Source organism: Gordionus sp. m RMFG-2023, chromosome 5 (genome assembly GCF_954871325.1).
Source record: "Gordionus sp. m RMFG-2023 chromosome 5, tfGorSpeb1-WG-v2, whole genome shotgun sequence".
NCBI classification, from domain to species: Eukaryota; Metazoa; Nematomorpha; class Gordioida; order Chordodea; family Parachordodidae; genus Gordionus; species Gordionus sp. m RMFG-2023.
In genome coordinates, this window is record NC_088779.1 from 31,522,421 (window position 1) to 31,541,275 (window position 18,855).

General features: G+C 31.1%; 1 protein-coding gene across 6 annotated transcripts in view; it reads left to right on the forward strand.

Annotated features, from left to right (window-relative positions):
- The first annotated feature begins 1,488 nt into the window (after positions 1–1,488).
- Positions 1,489–18,855, forward strand: part of LOC135930006 (phosphatidylinositol 4-kinase alpha-like) — a 36,869-nt gene continuing 19,502 nt past the window's right edge. The window contains exons 1-20 of one of the 6 annotated variants that reach the window (XM_065466766.1): positions 1,489–1,538; positions 1,830–1,915; positions 2,509–2,599; positions 5,888–6,226; positions 7,670–7,747; positions 8,261–8,466; positions 9,082–9,147; positions 9,607–9,700; positions 9,878–10,189; positions 10,332–10,432; positions 10,687–10,803; positions 13,788–13,957; positions 15,481–15,576; positions 15,743–15,956; positions 16,183–16,292; positions 16,615–16,861; positions 17,008–17,266; positions 17,361–17,426; positions 18,120–18,211; positions 18,265–18,501. In XM_065466766.1, coding sequence (XP_065322838.1) covers positions 1,838–1,915; positions 2,509–2,599; positions 5,888–6,226; positions 7,670–7,747; positions 8,261–8,466; positions 9,082–9,147; positions 9,607–9,700; positions 9,878–10,189; positions 10,332–10,432; positions 10,687–10,803; positions 13,788–13,957; positions 15,481–15,576; positions 15,743–15,956; positions 16,183–16,292; positions 16,615–16,861; positions 17,008–17,266; positions 17,361–17,426; positions 18,120–18,211; positions 18,265–18,501 — 2,973 coding nt within the window. In that variant the 5' untranslated portion in view covers positions 1,489–1,538; positions 1,830–1,837. Of the gene's footprint in view, positions 1,539–1,829; positions 1,916–2,508; positions 2,600–5,887; positions 6,227–7,669; positions 7,748–8,260; positions 8,467–9,081; positions 9,148–9,337; positions 9,442–9,606; positions 9,701–9,877; positions 10,190–10,331; positions 10,433–10,512; positions 10,624–10,686; positions 10,804–13,787; positions 13,958–15,480; positions 15,577–15,742; positions 15,957–16,182; positions 16,293–16,614; positions 16,862–17,007; positions 17,267–17,360; positions 17,427–18,119; positions 18,212–18,264; positions 18,502–18,855 lie in introns of those variants that run through there. The other 5 variants (XM_065466764.1, XM_065466765.1, XM_065466767.1 and 2 more) reach the window with 5 other exon arrangements.

Sequence of the window (18,855 nt, forward strand, 5' to 3'; positions counted from 1 at the left end):
TTTACGCCAAAGGGAAGGGCAGAAAAATCAATTATTAAAGAAGATATCGAGAATATCTGTGAATTTTACAATTTTAATTCAAGTCAAATTTTCGAAGAAATGTTGAAGTTTGGAAATATTTATAAGATGGCCAAAATGGGGAATGTAATTATTACTCATGAAATCTAAAGATTTATCAGATTCTGAGAATTGTAAATTTATTTAATTAAAATATTTTTACCAATACATTATTTAGCTCTAATGATGATGATAATTCAGGGACTTACGATTCAGATTGGAAAAACTATTCATTTATTTAACCTTATCGTCTATTTTTAAATTTTTCTGCTTTCTCTAATTTAAGAATTTTATATAAATATTTATTAACCATTCCTATAACCTCATATACTGCTGAAAGAGTCATGAGTAAAATTAAATTATTTAAAACAAGACTTCGTAGTACCATGAAAGATACATTTCTCAATAATTCAACCATATTATCAATGGAAAAAAATTTATTTAAACAATTAAATATTGATGAAATTATATATTCTTTCGCTTTCTCTTCCCCTAATTTATCTAAATTATTAATTTGAAATTAATATTTATAAAGTATATATCTTTTGCATTTTATTTATATTATATATTAAAAATTGATGCAATAAAATTTTTTTTTGGAAATTTATGGATGTCATAAAATAATTATCATTTTTTCGAGGAAGGGGGTACTTTTCAAGGGGGTATTCTGCTTCATTCGCTCAGTAAGTGTAGGGGCCACTGGCGGCATTAAATCGATATGGATGCCTCCACAAAAATCGATTGGGGCGAGGTGGCGTCAAATATTTTTCTAACTAAAATTTTTAATTAAAATTATTAATTCATTGTAAACACTTTTAAAATAAAATTTATGCTTTATTATGTTTATAACTATAATTTAACGATTTTATTAAGTTATAATTATTGTATAAATATTATTTTAATTAGATTTATAGGACATATTGTTGATATTTTAGAGTTCAAAGTGAACTTAGCTATGGAAAATACACCCTCGCTGGGTGTGCTTATAGTTGGAAAGCACAAGACCTTTCTAGCTATTATTGAATTGAAAGTTAAATTGTACTAAATTATCCTAAATCTCATTCATACATAAAAGCATATGTTAATGATATGCTTAAAATGCCGAATAGTTTTCTGTTTAATAACTTGAAGGCATTAGCAAGATCATTAGCTAAATCCAATTGTAATTTCGATCAAGTTGATACCACAATATTTGTCGTTATTTTTATTATTAAATATAGGTTTCCAGAATAATTGAATATTGTCCTTCATATTCAGTTGAGGATAAAAAATGTGAAATAACAATTCAATCTCACCAGGCATTGATAGCATTGGCTATATACTTTTTAGATTCTAATTTAGAAGTATTTTATAATGTTTATCTAATTTATCTATACCTTTACCTTAGTTTAAAGATGAGATTGTTCCTTATATACTTAATTTAGTAAAAATTTTGCCAGATGCCTCATGGTCAACTGATTTTTTTAAATATTCTAAAAACAGTAAATAAGATATATATGTTTTAATCAAATGGATAGAATATATATTTTTTTAATCTAATTATTATTGAAAGTTATGCCTTAACACTTAAAATAAATTTATAAAATTTTTGGAAAAATAATATTCAAGTGTAAAATTCTTATTAAATAAAGAGAAATATGAATTTATGACTTTAAATGAGTAATAAATTTTTCATAGGCATATATTCTAGATCAAAATTTGTATTTTTAATAACAGCTATTCAAAATAATTTTTTATAACCCATATTATATTTATAATCAATGTCACATCAGGAATACCAATGTCCGAAGAGTTTGCATTCTGTATCGGTTCATTTTTAAATGAAATATATGTGAGAGATGATACTTACAAAGAACAAGTTAATATCAAAAAAAATAAAATTTAAAAATAAGATCATATAATAATGGATAGTCTATGGCATTCTATAGAATGGAACCCCCACTCCCCTACTCTTGACTATCTAGACCATATCATATTAAATTTTTTTATTGGCCTGTTTTTAAAATCTGATATTTGAGATGAAAGTAGAAAAGTTTTAAGCATTGAATTGAGGGAGAAAATAATATTCATGTGTGAAATAGACTTATTCAAAAACTAATTGAAATCAAATAAAATTATTTAGATACAATTCTTTTCAAATGGATTAAATAATTTACCATTCCTAATTTATACAAATTTAATAAGAATAAAAGATTTATAAATAAGAATAATCAATTATTCAATTTGAAATGAATTGAATACAAATAATTAATTATTCAAATCGTATTCGTTTTTGAAAAAGCATCATATTGTATAAAAGTTAAAATAAAGGTTCAAATTGAATTTAGTTGGAAAGAATGTTTGCCAAGTCCAATTAAGCCAAGTTTGATCAGATTACTAAATTAACCAAATAAAGCAAAAAAATATAAATTTTAACAAATAATTATATATATATTTTTTTTTAAATTTGAGATATTGAACACCTTATTCGAAATACTCAACAAATTAATAGACATATGTCACACTTTAAGGACTGATTATCAAAACGGAAGACCAATCGAAGGTTTAAAAGAAAAACAATTTGAATTTCTCTAAATTATATAGGATTTTATCATATAAAATACCATTTCAAACTTTGAGAGTCAGACAAAATAAAATGTCATAAAATTCGAGCAAAAAATTTTTTGAAGGAAAATTCTTCATTTTTTCTTTAAAGTTCTAATACTAGTTCGAAATATTTCGAATCAATTTTTATAAAAAAAATTTTTTTTGCCACTAAATACTTTTAGCAATTAATATATTTATATATCAGCAGAGACCATCGAGGTACCATATTTTTTTTTTAAGAAAAAATTTTTCAAGCCTTACCCAGATATATTATATATATTTTTTGATTTTTACAGCTAATAATGGTGATTTCAAATATTTGGGGCTAAAAAATACGGTCCGGGCCCGTATTTTTTTTAAAATCCTGGACCGGGCCTGAGTTAGTTCCGGGCCTGCAGGTCTCCGATATATATTTTCTGTCACAATCAATATTTTTTTTTTTGCATTCCAAATTTTGGGCAAAAAAAAGACCCTTAAATGTTCCAACTAGTGTTGTTAAACGGCCCATTTTTATTTTAGCCCAAAGAAATATTGTCCAAGACTCCAGGTTTCGCTGATACATGTCTAGACCTTCGTGCCAATCTGTGAGCAAAATTTTCAGGCTTGAGTAACAGTTTCCTGGATAAAATATTGAGTTAGCCGTTTTTAGAAATAGGCCCAAATCCAGCCATTCATCGACACTAACTACAACTCTGACTACTTCAGGAGATATAGATTATTAATATAATATAAAGTGAGAAATTAGAAAAGGTGCATCGTTTTAAATTTCAAATATCCCAGGAAACAATTAGGCCTAAAAAAAATGATTTCAACTTTTATCATCTTTAACGCTTTTATAAAATTCATCACTGAATCTTCTTTATATTTGTTCAAAATCTTATATTGAGCCTAGCGCTGATAATATAGTTGGATTATGGCTAAATCCCTAAGCGAAGGTGCCAATTTTCTGCGTTGGGCCCGTTTTTTAACCGGTTAAAGCGGCTAAGAGCGAAACGAACTAACGGATAGTACTTTAAATTATTTTTTTTCCTATAACTATGTGTCCAATTTCGGAAAATGTCGTATCTTCTTGAGTTTCGGTCTATGATTTTGTATACAGTTCTTTAATTATTTATCCATCTTATTTATGGAAACGTATAAACTCTTCATTTTATTTATGGCCATTTTGTATTTTATTTTGGGTATTCTCAAACCAATCATAATTAGACCTCACTTTATAAATGGCGCTCATTTTATCAACAGCCCATATCTCTGGAAGTGAACCCGAGCTGGAGAGTAAGAAAATAATGTGACTAGAGGTTAGGGTTTAATCCTTGCTGAATCGGCGCATATCCTGTATATTTGAACTCGAATTTACCCGGATGATCCTTCATTCGTGCCATCTTTTCGGACTTTTCTTTTTGTTAGATATATTTTGAACGACCTTTAAAAAAGTTATCGTACTTTTCTTTTTATACGTGTAAAAACGTTAAATTAACTTAAATTGTTCTTTTCGTAAAGTAACCTTAAAAACAAATCTTAAATTGTATATATGTAAAAGGGAGGAAGGAAGGGAAGGAAGGAAGGAAGGAAGGAAGGAATGAAGGAAGGGAGAATAGAAGATTGTGAAAATAATTATATATATATATATATAGTATAGAAAAATTGTAAAAAAGTTAGTTGATTAAAGTAGATTAATAAAATCATTCAAAATCGAATTTATTCGTCGCCTTCCGTGAAATTAAAATAAATATATTTCGTACGACCTTTTCGTACTTTTTCTTTTTTTTGTATAGATACTACTTTTTTTTTAAAATATATTAAATTCCTCAGGCATATATGTTTATAGATGAATTGTTAATATATTATTTTACAGGATAAAAACTACGCTATAATGATAATTTATATTTCTTATATAAATACAACCAATAAATTTATTTATTTCAGGAATAATAAATAATGGGTGAAATAAAAGCCATTTGTCATTTTAAAAAAACGAAGATGTTTGTTTGAAGCAATGTAGCAGCACAGGAAATTTCAATATCCTTGGCCCACGTGACATTGAAACCCATTTTGCTTTTCACAATGTAATCCATTGTGTTATCCCCTATGAATCCGAAGTTGATATGTTTTTCTTGAAGCATAAGGAGATATCAGAACAGTCCTGATCATTTCATGATGTTGCTCATCATTGCTGATTTCCTTGCTAAGACATCTGACAAAACAGTTCCCATCGATTATAATTGGATCAACCTTATCAATGCTCCCCCCCAAGCTTAATGATTTCTGATTTTGAGTATTTTGTGACACAACCAAAGTCATGCCTAACTTAGAATGATATTTTTTTCCATTCTGTTCTTATTGGCTGGAAAACAAATGGAATCTTGAGAGGTTGATAATTATGAACAAGTTTATTCAATAACACATTTGGCTCCATGGAAAATGGAACACATGTTTTTCACCTCTGTTGCTGATTAAAATATGGACCAAATGCTAATTTTAAAGTTTGGGGTTCACTGCTTGTATCTTGGTATTATATTATTAATTGAAAATGTAAAAAGAGGGCATGCCATAGCATTTTTAGTAAGACTATTATAAATTTGTAACTTGAAGCCCACTTTGTTTGTGTTACAAAATATTCAAAATCAGAAATCATTAAGCTTGGGGGAGCCTGATAAGGTTGATCCGATTATAAGCGATGGAAACTGTTTTTTAAGATGTTTTAGCAAGGAAATCAGCAATGATGAGCAACATCATGAAATGATCAGGACTGTTCTCATATCTCCTTTATGCTTCAAGAAAAAGATCTCAACTTCGGATTCATAGGGGATAACGCAATGGATTACATTGTGAAAAGCAAAATGGGTTGCAATGTCACGTGGGCCACGGATATCGAGATTTCCTGTGCGGCTACATTGCTTCAAACAAACAACTTCGTTTTTTTTTTAAAATGACAAATGGCTTTTATTTCATCCATTATTTATTATTCCTGAAATAAATAAATTTATTGGTTGCATCTATACAAGAAATATAAATTATCATTATTATCGATTCATTTATAAACGTATATGCCTGAGGAATTTTATATATTTTATAGTATCTAGTCAAAAAAGAGGAAAGTAGGAAATGTATTGAACAATTACTATACATAAAAACGATAATAATTGAGCCAAGAAAGTTTTAAATTCAAAATGGTCGTTTTAGAGTTATTATTTAGACCTAAAGATATTTGAGATGATATCCTTTTTCTCCTTTCCATCCACAGAATCGAGTCTGCTCATACTGGTTCCCGTTATGATAGGAATTTTCAGGACGATTGGTCAACCGACCTTTTTGCCCCAAGCTGGGGGAGGTCCGAACGTGTTCACCGAAATCTTTCCTTCCTCCTTCCCTTACTCCACCCTCACCTCGTACCCGCTAGCCCGCAAATTCAGCGGCCATTCTAACATAGCTGGTCCTACGCGCATCCCGTTATTTCCCGGCATATCGTCCAGCAATTTTGCGACAAATAACAAGCCCGTGATCCAGGCAAATAACGCGGTTCAGTACTACTCCGAAACTAACCTTTTAATATCGGATAATAATCTTAACGCGACACAACTCGGTAAAATATTTAAAGTCCTACACAAATTTTTGTGGTCGGGCCCGGTCCGGGAACCGGGTTCTTAATAAAATTGTCGGTCCAAACCCGGACCGCGGTCTGAAATGGTGGTCCAAACTCGCCCCAGAGTTAATTACGTGTGCCTGGCTCATAGCACTCTGTATCTAAAAAATTGACGAGCGTTTTGTGAATGTTTTATGTAATTTGAATATTCGTCAAATCGATTAATTTTTTTTTAGATTATATTCGTTTTCGATGTTTGTTGAAAATTAAATTTTTCTAAAAAATCTATGTATATAAAGAATTGAATTTCGAAAATTACACAAATTTAGCGAGAAAAAAAGGCCAATTTAGCGTAAAATTGAAATGTTGGGCTAAATGATTTTTTTTTCTAATTCGCGAATGTTTTGTGATTCTTAAAAGTTCTACGAATCGTGAAAATTTTATATGATCTCATGGAATATCGAATTATTTTTAAATGGAGAATTTAACGATACTTTTGAAAATGTAATGGAAAATTCGGGACATGTTTTTTATACCTCTCAAAACTCACGAAAGTTATGCAATTCTTAAAACTTTTGAGTTGTTTTTTTAAAATATATATTTAGGACACAGCCTAAAAGAGTAGTAGCTTTATATTAGTTTTGCATGGCAATAACAACGTTAAAACGATCAGAGAATTAAATAAAGAAATTTATCGCAATTCAAGCTCAACGAAATTTAGCTACGAATTTTCTCTCCAAATGTAAGAATTAAAGGTTATCAAATGCGCGTATCACTCCTAAGATCGCGTATATAAAATTAGTAACCAAATTTGCGTTAAATAACATTAATTCGCCAATTCGACGAGAAAATTTCTGTCTTATTTCGGTGAGCTAAAACGAGATGTTCGAGACCGAATATTAATTAAATACTTATTGGTAATCTAATCGAAAAACTTCTTTATTCGTTTGATGAGATCAATTTTGTGATGGACTATCAGAACCGGGTTCAAGGTCCGGTTGATTTCTACCAAATATTTCTAAGAAACCTCCTCAAAAAATAGTAATATATTATCCGTTTTCCAATTTATCCAATATTCTCATCTTCTTGTCTTGTCAAAATGTTCTGTCCATCGTTTTTATCGTCGAATTTGTAAAAAATTAATGTCATTTAAACGATCAGTTTCCTTAAATTTGGGGATAGAAAATTCGTTACTAAATTTCGTCGAGTTATAAAATGGGTGTTATAGTTTTATAAAAAGTATAATGTACCGTCAAATTTTAACTCTCTTATTTTTTTTTCAAACACTTTAAAAAAAAACAACCTCTGTATACTCTTTTGCTTTGTTTTTTATTTTTTGTTATCGCATTATGTGTCGTGTTTTTTTCGTTTTTTATAATCAAATTTTAATTTTAATTTCTAAAAATAATTTTTTCTTATATTATCCTCAACTCTTTTAAAAAGGCGTTTTACCTCAGTTAATCATTCCTAGCGTGAGAGTACCTTTGACACTTTTTAAAGATGCCCCGTTTGGAACTAGAAGTATTATTTTTATTTTTCTTTTAACATTTAACTTTTCATATTCTAGTTTTTTTTTACCCGTTTTTAATTCTGTTTTTTTATAAGGTTGGTTGGGGAGGGGTTTTTTCAAAAAGGGCTTAAAATTTGAATCCTATTATTCGGAGAGAGAGAATTTGTTCATTCTTTGAATTTAATAAAAAAAAAAAATTTTTGAATATTTAGTACGATCATATGTAAGAAAGAAAGAAAGAAAGAAAGAAAGAAAGAAAGAAAGAAAGAAAGAAAGAAAGAAAGAAAGAAAGAAAGAAAGAAAGAAAGGAAGAAAGAAAGGAAAAGAAGGAAAGAAAGAGAAAGATTAATATTTAATAATGTTTTAATGACCATAATATTCAGTTTTCATAATAATGTTTTAATGACCAATTTATCTACTTATAAGTTAGTTCCCTTAAACAAAAAAGAACTACTTTTATTTTTTTTATATTAAGTTTTAAAGCTTTTTAGTATGCCCATAAATTTTGCGAACCTTAATATCAGAAAATAAAGCCTTGACAGGTGACTCCAAATTGCAATCCTCCCTCGACGGAACGGACCCCAATTCTCTAAAACCCGAACTATTTTTCTTCGGCAACAACATTCACGGAACGTTTTGTCAATACGCTTCCAAATTGTACCCAAATAAAAAAGACCAATTAGTGAGACCCAGATTCAGTGCCGATCAAGTCGTTTCCTGCTTAAATATAGTAAAAAAAAATTAACATATATATAGGAAGGAAAGGAGGAAGTCGCCGGGGTGGCCTAGTAGTTTATGATGTATGCTGGGAAACCAAAGGTCCCAGGTTCAATCCTGGTGAGGAACTACTGTAAATTTCATGTTTTTCTTCGATGATTGTGATGTGTAATGACATATGATGAGACGAATTTCTGAGCCGAGAAATGCCACTACAGGCTTGGACAGCTGGCTTCTAGGATGCTTGTCCAATAAACCAAATGGAAGATGGCCAGCTGACCTTGTGGGCCATTCAAGGGTGATAGGATGGAAAGGAAGGAATGATTAAGAAAACAAAATAAAAATAATAAAAATTTGATTAGGTTTTTTTTTTAAAATTTTGAAGATTTTCACCCTCAATAAAGTGCCCGCCATTCTTTGAATGTGATATGTGCTAAATTTTTTAATTCATTTATTATTAAAATTAACTTTTTACAATGTAAAGTATATTTTATTACTGAATTAATTTTAATTTTAAATAGTCTTTCAAAAGATTCATTTCTTTAAAAAAAAAATGAGTGAATTATACAATTTTAGATCCTTTAAAAAATAAATTATATTATGCTATGCCTATTTTTTTAAAAAAAAGGTCAAACGTTTATTGGATAAAGAACTTCTGTCGGCGCTCGATATAATAACGATCAATTTTAGCAACGTACATGCGCATAAATGAAATATTTTTTTAAACTTCCCTTTTGCAGCGTTTCCGCGTCGTTGCCTCGCCACCTCCCTAACATTCATACTTGTTCAAATCAAAAAAAAATATTTAGGACGGTGAACTAGACTTGATGTTGTCGAAAACCTCAAAGATTTCAGCCTAAATAGCTAAAACGATGTTTTCGATAACGCTACTAACAAGTTTTCGTTCTTCCCTTATCGACGCCTATGATTGTCGTAAAAGGGGAGTGGTAACTATCCGGTTCGGACCTCGTTCCTAATTTGGGAAAAGGTGAGCGATTACGGACCGGAAGTGACATTTTATTTACAAAAAAAACAGAAATTTATGGCGAGAGCCAAAAATTTGAGTTTTTCGAGTATTATTGTTTATTAATTATAATTTATCACGTGATGATTTAACAATACGTATGTTTTATATTTAACTTTAAAATTTTAGACTACGCATTATTCTTACATCTATTCCTCATACAAAGAGATCATGAATTACACCTGCTTAACATTCCTCCACAACGTTCTACTTAATTATACAAGTTTTTATAAAATAAATTACATAGAAAAAGAATGAAAAAAAAGTAGAGAAGAGAAATCTTTAGAATCATTAGAAAATAGGGGGGGGAGGAATATTCTAATGTTTTATTGAAATCTCACCAAAAAGTAAGGGGCTTAAAACTTAATATCTTCTCATTAATAAAACAAAAATTTGTTAGAACCGAGCGTTTCCCTGATGGATGATGTCCACAAATTTACTCAGCAACTATTCATGGCCGGTCAGGCCGAATTGTTTAGCTATACCCACCACAATTTGATGAGTTCTTCCAACGAAAACATAAACGCGACTACGAATTCTAAGTCATCCGAGGATCCCAACAAATCTTCTGAGAACAAAGTAAGTTCCAAAAACAACAAACCTTCCCTTTTCTCTCATTGCCCGTCACTCAATCATAAAAAATTCGAAATATGCGTCAAATCTAACTCCGTTTGTATCGAGATCTTGATATGGGCCGTTAATAAAGAAGAAAGTTATACCAATCATCAAATTTTTTTTTGCGCCAAAATAAAATTTTAGTTGATTCGAATTTTATTTTGATTGACAATTCGCGAATGACATTCGAATAATAGATTATTATTATTTTTTATATTTTCTGCCAATCAAATTATAAGCTGTCGAAGCCTTTATTACTAAATTGATCGAGAGACTTTCCGCTTCCTACAGTCTGCGGATCATAATAGCTCACATGCCACTGCTCGTTGCTTGTCTCAAGGTCATACATTATCTTACTTTTTATTTTATAGTAACTTTAATAACGTTTCTTTGAATCTTGAGCTGAGTTTAGTAGATTTTTTTTTTCGAGTTTAATGGAAATTTTAGGTAATGCTGTTGAATCAACTACCCATGGCCAATATGGTTATTTTATGCAGCGGCATCGCATAATCTAAAGCCTTGATAACTTAAGTATATAAAACATTATGATACCTATTTTTGAAATTTTTTTAAATATATTTACTTATGTCATAGGCGTTAGGAGCTTTAGCCGAAAAGGATTCTTATCTTGCACAAATGATCATCATACCAGCCTTCCTCGATTTCTTGTTAAAACCGACGTCACCTCTAGCCAAATTATATAAGGAACAAGTTTAATATGCACATAATATACATACATTGTTTTTTTAATATCGTCGTTTAAAAATTGTTCTATTTTATTGTATACTAACAAATGGGCTCATCATTTTCAGCCGTGGAGGGTTTATCCATGATCATAAATATTTACGTGACTTTTTTGTTTGTAGTAGTTCACACCAATCAGTGACCTAGCGAGGAATTTTACTTAGGCGGGGTCTCGCTATAAGAGCCTTGGGGGGGGGCTTTTCAGCTCTTTTTCCGGTCTACTGCCTAGTTTATCTTCTTGTACAGAAACCGGGATATATTCCGGAAACCACTATTAAAACAACTTTTACAAAAACACCTATAACAACTATTACACACAAAAACAACTCTTAAAAAGAACTTTTTTATTTTATTTTATTTTTTTCAATTTATTTATTTTTTTGCTCACTTTAAATTCTTTATTTACTTTAACAAAGAAAAAATACAAGAAAATTAATAATTGATTAACATTGTTTTTTTTTTTCGCGCTTATATACATATATATTTTTTTTTACAATATCATCACTGTTTTTTTTATATTTATTTATTTATCTACAGTCAATCAACCTTTTTTCATTTTATTTATTAAATCTTTATTATTATTGTTCCTTATTATTCGTATAATTCGCCATTATATTCCTTTCCTTTGTAAGTGCTAGTCGCGATATCTTTCTCCCTTAACACGCCACCCTCCAGAAGAGTCGATCCTCCGCATCCTCCTCCCAGAGGTTGCCCCACTCCGAATCATTTACCATGACGTCTAACCAGCCTCCGAGCTCATCATCGAAACCTTCCACGTCGTCCAGAACCACCACTAAGATCCCTCCATTCCTCTGTCTCCATCACTCCTCGATTATTTCCCATACGTTCGGCCGCCTCGGCAACCTCTCCCCTCGTTAGATCATTTCCGCCGACATATCGTTCGGGACCTCACTTTCGGTTGTTAAATCAACCACTGGCCATATCCTTTGATCCACGCTAGCTGTCCTCTGACGATGGTCGAGCTCTCTTCCTTACCTTCCGCGCGAAATTTTTTCTCACAAAAGCGGGACCGCCAAAACGAGCCCATAAATTCTTTAATGTCTTTATTACAATTTGCGTACTTACTGCCTCGTATTCTACCCATTTCGAGTATGCATCTACCACAATTAAATATGTTTGCCTCAAATTCAAAGAAATCCATGTGGATGGATACGTTCCCAATGCTGTGTATTCTTTGGCGATACACTTTTCCTGTCTCTATGATGCATACTGGCCCATAGGTTACACATTTCACAGCTTCGGTTTATGTCCGAGCCGGTGAGGAGTGTTGAATCAAGGTCTATAGCAGAAATTCCGGGAGCAGCGATTTTGGGGATACGAACGGAGCAGGTGAGAAGCTTTGAATTAAGGCCTATAGCAGAAATTTCGGGAACGAGGAGAGACGAGGAAGAGGAACAGCTCGAACATCGTGAGAACAGCTAGCGTGGATCAAAGGATATGGCCAGTGGTTGATTTAACAACTGGATAATCAAGGAGTGATGGAGACAGAGGAATGGCGGGATCTAGTGGCGGTTCTGGACCACGTGGAAGGTTTCGATGATGAGCTCGGAGGCTGGTTAGACTTCATGGTAAATGATTCGGAGTGGGGCAACCTCTGGGAGGAGGATGCGGAGGATCGACTCTTCTGGAGGGTGGCGTGTTAAGGGAGAAAGATATCGCGACTAGCACTTACAAAGGAAAGGAATATAATGGCGAATTATACGAATAATAAGGAACAATAATAATAAAGATTGGATAAATAAAATGGAAAAAAGTTGATTGACTGTAGATAAATAAATAAATAAATATAAAAAAAAACAACGATTGTAAAAAAAAAATATATGTATATAAGCGCGAAAAAAAACAATAAAAAAATAAATAAATAGAAAATAAAATAAAAGAAAGAACTGGAACTTATTAAAAAATTGATTGAAACCGGAATCCGAAACTCCATTTTGGAAAAATATTTAGAAACGAAACTTTTTTTTTAATTTCAGAGATTAAACATTACCTATAAATAACTGAGGCCCAGAGTGTTCTAGCGTAAGAGAAATCGAAGGAAATCTAAACTATATATTTATAGAGAGTATTTATTAAATATGTTATAATCTAATCTATATACCTGTCACTCCAAAATATAAGGATTCTTCGGAATCAACGCGACGCGACTAATATGAAGGCGATTTAGTTTTAATGCAACGAACACTCGAAATATCTAAATTTTTGGAAATGATATTTTTGCAAACGCTCAATTTTTGAGTGTTACTATCTTCTTAAAAATTATGCTCTCCAACCCTAAAACGCCTCTGGCATGGCTTGAGAAAGTGAGCGCTAGTTAAAAAAAATTAAAACCATGAACACATAGATTTAGGGATGCGAATCCGATCCCTAAACCTGAGCTCATGGAACCCTCAGTTGAATCTCAACCATTTAAAAAAGTTAAAGTTCAAAATATCAAAAAAAAAATGAAAATTTCTTAAAATAATAAATTTTATATAAAAAAAATTCGTGAAAAATAACTAAAAAGAGATTTTTTTTTCATTACATCGTTTTTTCATTTCTTTTTCTCCATTTCTTTTTCTTTTTCTCCATTTCTTTTTCCTTTTCTTTTTCTCCATTTCTTTTTCTTTTTCTCCATTTCTTTTTCTTTTTCTCCAATGTGAAGCTAAAATTGTATTATAAGGATTGATTGGAATAGGTTGCATATCTTTTTTAAAATATCAATTTTAGAAAGTAAAATACCTGGTATTTTTAAATATTATTGTATATTACACCTATTACATTTATTAAATTTGGAAATCAATTCGGAATTATCGATAATGAATGACTATTTAGCAAACTATAACAATTTTTAACTTACGAATGCTCAAAATATCCAAATTATTTGTGATAGATATGAATATATATGTATATACCCTAAAACTATCATTCAAAAATTTTTTTTTATAAAGGAGATAGATATAAAGAAAAAGTTAAATTATTCGACTTTTCAAAATGGAGCCGATTCGAATTATTACACTGTTACCAGCATATCCAAGCTCAAACCTAAATTTGAGAGGCAAACTTATCAATCCTCCAATTTCGAGATTTTGTGCGAAACCGCCATAGACAATATATGCAGGTTTTATAATTATATTTTTATTTTAACATAATATTGCTCAGTTCACATAAGAGCAGTGTTGTTAAACGCTACTTTTAAAAGTAATGCGCGCTACCGCTATCGTTTTCAAATGAGTAGCGCTCTATTAGCTACTTTTTACGCTATTTTGATTTTTTTAAAATAATTTTTTTCGTAACTTTATTTCCACAAATAAAATATTGGTATAAAAACATGACTATAATTTGTTACATATATATATAATTTATTTATTAACTTTAATAGTAATAACATTTCGGTGTCTTCCCTAAATCTAGAGCGATGATCAGAAAGTATAAGCTTTGCCATACTAAATAATCGTTCAGCACTAGCACTTGAGGGCAACGCAGTATTAAATTTAATAAACACATTTTTTATATGAAAAAAATTATAAAAATATTTAAATGAGTATTTTTAGATTTATAAAAAGCATCTAGAGATTCAATAATATTATTATTATTATTTATTTCAAAAAATTCATCTATGGAAGGCCGCGGTTTCGATCTTGCTATAGTATTATTATCGTGGTTAGGCATGGCATTTTTTAACGTTACCATCAGCCTATCAAGTTGCCCTTTAGATTCAGTTAAATTATTGTATGGCCAATTTGAAACTAGGATGAACGATAGCAGCTATTACATTATCATCATCATACAGTTCTGGAAATCTAATTTATATAAAGCGATTGTATTTATAAAAAAAGAAGAATACCTTTATAACAAAATTTAAATTTATCTGAGATTTAGATTCATTTATAAAAAAATATTAAAATAGCATTAAATTATGGTAAATAAAGATTTTAAAAATATAAAAGGTAATTATTAATATATTAATTTTGAATTTTATATTAATACTATATATTAATATTATAGAAAGGATAATCTATATTTTTCTCATTTTCCAAAGAAATTTCGCTATCTTCAACAATCTCACACATTTTTAATAACTAGATTTATAATGCTAACTACATTTATAATGTATATTTTAAAATATAAATTTAAATTTCAAGATTAAATTAAATAAAAGGATTATAATTTTAGATTTAATAAAAAATATTTTTTAATATTTTTTAGATGTATTTATTATGTAAAATTGAAAGTAGGACTACTTCGCTACTTTCTAAATTAGTAGCGAGCTACGGCTATCGCTATTTTCTAAAAAAAAGTAGCCAGCTAAAGCTACCGCTACTGAAAAAAGTAACGCGCTATTTTAACAACACTGCACAAGACATGGTCTCTATAGGACTGGGGTTAGTTGATCTATTTAGGGAATATAAATTTTTAAATAATGCCTTCTGAATTCTGAACCTCTTTAGGTTCAGTTAATTTTTTTTAACTCTTTTGCCATAATTGTGTTAACAACACATACGCTATATAGTGACCGAATTACCCACCCTGGCCTAAAATACCTCGGAGGTGGTTGTCTCAAAATCTCTATTCCAACAAAATATATTTAAAAAAATTTTGAATTCCGAAAATGGGTTTATAAAAAATAAATAAAAATCACAGATCCCTCAGATCGATCTATCAAAGGGATAAAGAATGTGTGCAGGCTCTGCTGGCATCCATATCCGGAAGACTTTATTACGCCGATTCATCTTCCAAGTTTATATATTGAAATTAATTACTTATAACCGACTCATCAAGCAAATCTACCATTTTTTAAAAATAAGAGCATCGACACCTTCAGAATTTAACTTAATTAAAACATCAAATAATAAGTGTGTCCAAATATAGCAATAATTATCGGGATTTCACTAAAATGTTTCAGGGATACCGGCATGGTGTTCCACAACACCATTCTCTCGCTCGGTGAGTTGGCTATACAATTGAGAGACGTACCACAGGTGATGGAATCGGTTCTCACTATATTTCTGCAGAGATTCGGGCATCCGCCTTCCGACTTTCTGAATATCATCATAATACGACAGCTGGGAAATATGCTCTTCGCCGCCTCCTTGGGCACCGGGGACCCTAGTACAGACGTAATCATATTTTTATTATTATTATTACAATATCATAATCACTTAGAAAGTGAGGGAGGAGGGAAATGGAAGTTGCAATATCGCAAAAGGTGCCACCTTAATTAGAAAGATTATATATGGCTATTATTCTGGGTTCGGCTACTTAATTGCATATAGTGATCTTGGAATGGTCTTTTTATAACCTTTTATTTAAAAAAATATTAAATGATATAATTATAAAATTCAGGAAAAAATATACAAAGAAATCATGGACCTGTTCATAATGGTCATTATGAAGACCTCTCAAAATCAATCTCTCAACAAATCTTCGTCGCAGGCTAGCGATATAAGTTACAAGTATTGCTTTATTTTTAGTTGAATACAATAAACTATCTCAATATAAATGTTGACAGAAGTGGAAAAAGAGGAAAGAGGGAAAGATAAAAAAAGAAGAGAAAAGTTTGCAGTCATTATGGACGATTTCGATGTATTGGTCATTAAAAAAACGCTAAAATTTTGAGCATTCAAGAATGAGAGGCAGTCCTTCCACTATAAATAATCACGGGGTATATCAAACCGGGGTCTCATGATCATTTAAAAGAAAATACAATAATTAATAGTATCTTCTTAACGCAAAATCTCGTTTTGTTATTTTTAAAATATTTTTTAAATGGGTAAGGAGAGCCGCCTTGGAAATATTGAGAACGCTAACCATAGTCATATCCAATTTTGGCGATTTTCCCATTCGCAAAATCGTTAGCTCCACTACTACCATTACGGGTTACCATAATACTCCTCGAATCAAAATAGACGTGCGGAAGGATACCATAAAGGAAGAAGATATTCCGACCGGTTTACCGTTAACGTATAAGATACCCAAGGACAAAAGGATCAGAAGTTATAGTCAGGACCGACCAAAATATAAGGTTTGAATGAATTACTTTTCTTCTATTTTTTTTTGATTAGAATGATCGTTTTACAATTATCCATGACTTATTATAATTGTGAAATCATTTATCTTCTAGAATGATCTTATAACATTTCTTTCAACTAAATTTTTTATATCGGAAAGTCTCCCGCCTTAGCTTGTCCTTCTCCGTCTATCTCTAACGACTCCTGGCAAATGGATATGCTACTGCGCATTCTCGAAGTTTTCGTTCAATTGGGGCTGGAGAATCAGCGGCTCTTGTTCAATTCCACCCTCCCTAACACCAATCTCAACGCGCCCGTTAGCCCCTACAATTTGTCGGCCAACAACCCATCCAACATGATGAGCAACTATTCTAACCCCTCTCCGTTTAACCCCGGTGTCCAGGGTCTTCTCACTGGAAGTTTGAGACTCCTAGATTTTAATTTAATATATTTATTGAGAGTTAAAAAATTCCTTCATTGTTTCTTCTTTGTTGTAAAAATTAAAATTTATAGGTGGCAGCGCAGTTTGGAACACAAACTATAACTACAACACGGTCAACGGTTTTGGCGGAATACCAGGTGATTATAATTAAAGATTGTATATTATTCATAGCAATTGGTTCTTACCATAACAATGTCTTACAATTAAAATTTTAGGCAAGGCACACAATATAAACAGATTTAATATATTTATTTGATATAGAAAGATGAGATAGCCGCTTTGATCTTATTAGGTCTCATCAGTAAGCATGACTAAAACTCTGAATATAATCCTTTATTAATTTAAATTGAATCCTTAGTTATTGGGAGAGCGTTTAAAATCTTTTTTGTTGCTGGTTTAGAACCATTTATATTATATCTTCAAAGATCGTTATAATTGTGGTTCATTCCATGTTAAATCTATATCAATTCTCCTGACCCTTTGGAGTGCTAAATGTAAAACAAACCTTTGTTACACTTAATTATCGCAACCCTAGCTCTTATATTTTTTTTGAAACATTCCCATTCTTATAGCTTAAAATCATTGTAAAAAAAGTGACATATCTTGACCCTTGATGCCTTCAGAAATATTAGATCTTTGCTAACTTGAACACCGCTATATTTACTTGAACCTTAGTATATGTACGAAGTTCCACTCAAATCCCAAGTGGTGCGAGCCCATGACAAATAAATTTTTTTTTGATCTACTTGGCATGGAATAACCTAAATGGGAAAATTCTAACAGACTTTATTATACAAGATAAATTAAAAAACATTTATCTTTTTTTTTAGGTTATAGCCATATAACTGGGTTAACTGCTAGCAATATGAAAGCTTTCGCTAATGCCGAAACCCTCGGAGTACTTATTCCGTTAGTAGCCACGGTTCGTTTGTTTATATTTTGCTTGAGAGCCTAAAAATATTATTTTTTAAATAGATAATGCAAAACATACCCTTCGTTCACTCACCCAAACCGCGTATGCATAAACTTTTCCGAGATTTCTGGCTGTACTGCGTGCTACTGGGTTTCGCCCAAGAAAATTCCGTTTGGCCCCGAGAATGGTTCAGGTGCGTGAGTATTATAGCTACCAAATCACCCTTGCTCATATTCAAGGAACACCTGAGGTCCGATCTGCACTACAATACCGCTATCAAGGGAGACAAGCTCGGACAGGTTAAGATTTCATTTCATTTAAATGCTAAAACTTGATTTTTTTTTTTATCTTCTTCTCGTTCTTACTCCCAGTGCAATACGATGCAATTGTCCTAACTTTGATTATAGCTTTTTTTTAAAAAAAAATGTTTCAATAAATTTGCTCAAAATTTTTTTGAGCTTTTCTTCAAATGCCGGTTTAAGTAAAACAAAATTACTCGCAATTAAGAGATTATCGGGTCGGGCCGGGACGGGTTCGGGTTAACCGGTTCGAACATTTTCTCTCGCAAACTTTTTAGAATTGTGTAAAGAGGAAAACGCATCGTCATTTAAAATTCGCCATTCTCTTTTAAAGTAATATTGAGTCATTTTGCA